At 35.4% G+C, this 3536-nt stretch overlaps 1 protein-coding gene across 1 annotated transcript; it reads left to right on the top strand.

The window, feature by feature from the left end:
* Positions 1-786: 786 nt before the first annotated feature.
* On the top strand, positions 787-2554 carry LOC125829482 (cytochrome P450 71AU50-like). Its single transcript, XM_049508697.1, has 2 exons — positions 787-1689; positions 1809-2554. Exons 1-2 carry the CDS (start codon positions 817-819, stop codon positions 2418-2420), a joined length of 1485 nt encoding a protein of 494 aa, XP_049364654.1. The 5' UTR covers positions 787-816; the 3' UTR covers positions 2421-2554.
* Positions 2555-3536: the final 982 nt, after the last annotated feature.

Genomic DNA, 3536 nt, shown 5'->3' on the forward strand with positions numbered 1-3536 from the left:
TTTGTAACTGATAAGAATTTTTAGTGATCTGTTCCTTTTTTAAAATATTCTCTCCCCTAAATTTCTTCCTAATTTTGTTATTAAATAATTGTATTATTTCAATTAAATCAAATAAAAAAACATAAATCAGATACATAACAAACTAAAACAATGACATTTTTAATAAATATTGAAAGTGTGGCTAAATGATCCTGTTAAATACTAAAATATTGACATTTTAAAAAATTTTCCTATAAAATAATAATAATAATAATATATATATATATATATATATATATATATATATATTTTTTTTTTTTTTTTTTTTAATCGATGTTCAAAGCCCACATTGAATTCTCGACTAAATCCAAATCGTGCATTGCAAGACCCATTTGGGGAGTGACACTCCCTATAAGATTTTATCCATACCTAAGACTCGAACCCAAATTGATTAATGATAAATCAATCCCACCACTATATCACACCCCATAATAATATACTGGTCAATGGGAGATGATTCTGGTCAAATAGCTTTCGGAATTGCAGCCACATAATTGATTGAAATGAATGAATGAAGCAAGTGGGCGTGGACTTTAAAGACTACTTTGACATTGACTTGTTTGTGGGTACATGCTAAGATATTTAGGAGTGGTTGGGTATGTGGATTAAATTATCCTGAAATTATAGTCATGAGGTTATAATCCACAATTAATTAAGTCTAGTATAAAATTTATTCTAAACTTAGATATTTAATCTTATCCCGCTTACCAAACGATGTTATATATCACATTCCTCATAAGAGATTAAACTAAGATTGGATTTTTCTCTTCTTACTAAATGACTTTGATATGGGCAATTCTAGTGGTTGCTCTATCTGTATATGCCTTGTATGAGCTGTTAAACATTCAGAAGAGAAAAAGGTATCCTCCAGGTCCAACAGGGCTTCCCATTTTAGGACATCTTCATTTGTTAGGCAAAAATCCACACAAAGATTTACAAAAACTAGCGAAGAAACATGGTCCTATTATGTATGTGCAACTGGGGCTAGTACCTACAATCGTTGCCTCGTCCGTTGATGCAGCCGAGAAGGTCCTCAAGACATATGATCACATCTTTGCTAATAGGCCTCATCATGAGGCATCTCAACATTTGGCTTATGGCCAAAAGAATTTGGTATTTGCAAAGTATGATGTGTATTGGCGCAACATACGAAAATTGTGCACAGTGCACCTTTTGAGCAATCAAAAGATCAATTCATTTCAATCCATGAGAAAACAAGAAGTTGAACTTCTTATTGAGTCGCTTAAAAAGGAATCTCGTGATCGTGTAGTCGTTGATCTTAGTGCAAAGGTTACGTCCTTGAATGCTAACTTGACTTGCTTAATGGTGTTTGGAAAGAAGTACATGGATGAGGACTTGGACAAAAGGGGATTCAAAGCTATTGTTCAAGATGTTGTGCATTTATCAGCAACACCAAATCTTGGTGATTTTTTCCCCTTCCTTGGTGCTATTGATCTCCAGGGTATCACTCGCAAGCTCAAGGATCTTTCAAAGGTGTTTGATGAGTTCCTTGAGAAGATTATTGATGAACACGTTAACCCTCATGAACATAAGCAAAACAAGGACTTTGTCGACACCATGATGGACATAATGCAATCTGGAGAAGCAAAATTTCAGTTTGATCGTCGTCACATAAAAGCTATCCTCTTTGTATGTACTTTCATCTCATTCTTTTATATTACTAGTATTTATAAGCTCAATATATACCACAAGCCTTGAGAATGAAATGGTTTATATAAATTGATTCCCCTGTTTCCTTTTGTATACAGGACATGCTTATAGCTGCAATGGACACTACAGCATCATCAACGGAATGGATACTCACCGAACTTCTTAGGCACCCCCAAGTGATGAAGAAACTCCAAAAGGAGTTGCAACAAGTGGTAGGCCTCAATAGAATGGTGGAAGAATCCGACCTGGAGAATTCAAACTACTTAGACATGGTTGTCAAAGAGGGCCTGAGGCTGCATCCTGTAGCACCACTATTTTATCATGAGTCCATGGAAGATTGTGTAGTCGATGGTTTCCACGTACAAAAGGGATCCCGAATCATAATAAATTGCTACGCGATTCATAGAGATCCAAACGTTTGGCCTGAGCCTGAGAAGTTTTTACCTGAGAGATTTGTTGGGAGCAGTGTAGATTTTCGTGGACGTGACTTCCAACTTCTACCATTTGGCTCTGGGAGAAGAAGCTGCCCTGGAATGCAGTTGGCAGTTAGCATCGTCCGCCTTGTGGTGGCACAATTGGTGCATTGCTTTGAGTGGGAGCTTCCAAATGGTATTCAGCCTTGTGATTTAGACATTGATGAGAAGTTTGGGATAGTAACATGTAGAGAAAAGCCTTTGCTGGCTATTCCTACTTATAGACTAAAGAAATGATGCAAATACAATGCATATAGTAAAAGATCAACTTTACATTTTGTTACAAGCAACATTGAAAGTTTCTAGTATATGATTTTGTAATTGTTGTGTGCTTCCCCTGCTAATCTACAATATACCTAATTGAATATGTATATTCCAAATGTCATTGATCTCTTCTTTCTTGTTTCCCTTTGAATGTGTTTTAACAAGTCAAGAGATAAAAGATGTAAACTGAGAACTGTCACGGTTAAGACCTAATTTTCCTAAGTCGTGATGACACCTAACTAGTCCTACATCAAGCGAATCATAACCCAATAAGAGAACAATGGCATAAACAAAATGTCAGTAATATAGTGACATTGTTTTAACAACCTCAAGCTAAGATCCAGTATCACTAGTTATGTGCAACTAAAGATAAGAATACCTCTTTCTTCATTAGTCCTTCTCCAATTTGTACATCCCATTGAATTTGCCCAATTCATCTTGTCTATCATCGAATCTCATTAAGTCCAATAAATTCCCCCTTTTTGATAATGACAAACTTATGTTTTGTGCTTAACCTGTTCCATTTAGTACACGCCAACAGATAACACAGGAATGAACCACTTAGATGAACCAGGTTAGTTTTATTGATTATAAATAATTAGTATGAGTCTTCCCCGTTTTGGCATCATCGAAAACCTGTTACTGTGTACACAAGGATCAGTTGAGTGAAACTTTCGTCATTTGTAGTGTTAACATAGTTTGCTCCTACCTCCAACTTTTACCACAACATTTCTCCCAGTCTCTAGGTGCGGGGCCTTGACAAACGCCACCACCTACTCGCCAAAATCCTTCAAACTACCCTCAAGTTCCTCCACCTTTACGAAATAATTACAGTCTTTCTTCACAAACATAAGCATGTGAGAAATGTCATTTTTCCATGAAATGTAGTTATCATATTTAAGACTTGAATCTATCTAAAATAAATCATCAAAAATTTGGTATATATTAGCCGACATTTAACAGTCACCTATTACTATAGATTATGCAAGTGAAATAAGCTAATATCCAATTAGCAAAATTTGTAAAACATCCTACTAAGTCAAACAATGTCCCATAAAATAAAAAGAAAAAAGTATATACAACATGACC

The sequence above is a fragment of the Solanum verrucosum genome, unplaced genomic scaffold, assembly GCF_900185275.1.
Source record: "Solanum verrucosum unplaced genomic scaffold, falcon-dt-bn FXZP01000031.1, whole genome shotgun sequence".
NCBI lineage: Eukaryota > Viridiplantae > Streptophyta > Magnoliopsida > Solanales > Solanaceae > Solanum > Solanum verrucosum.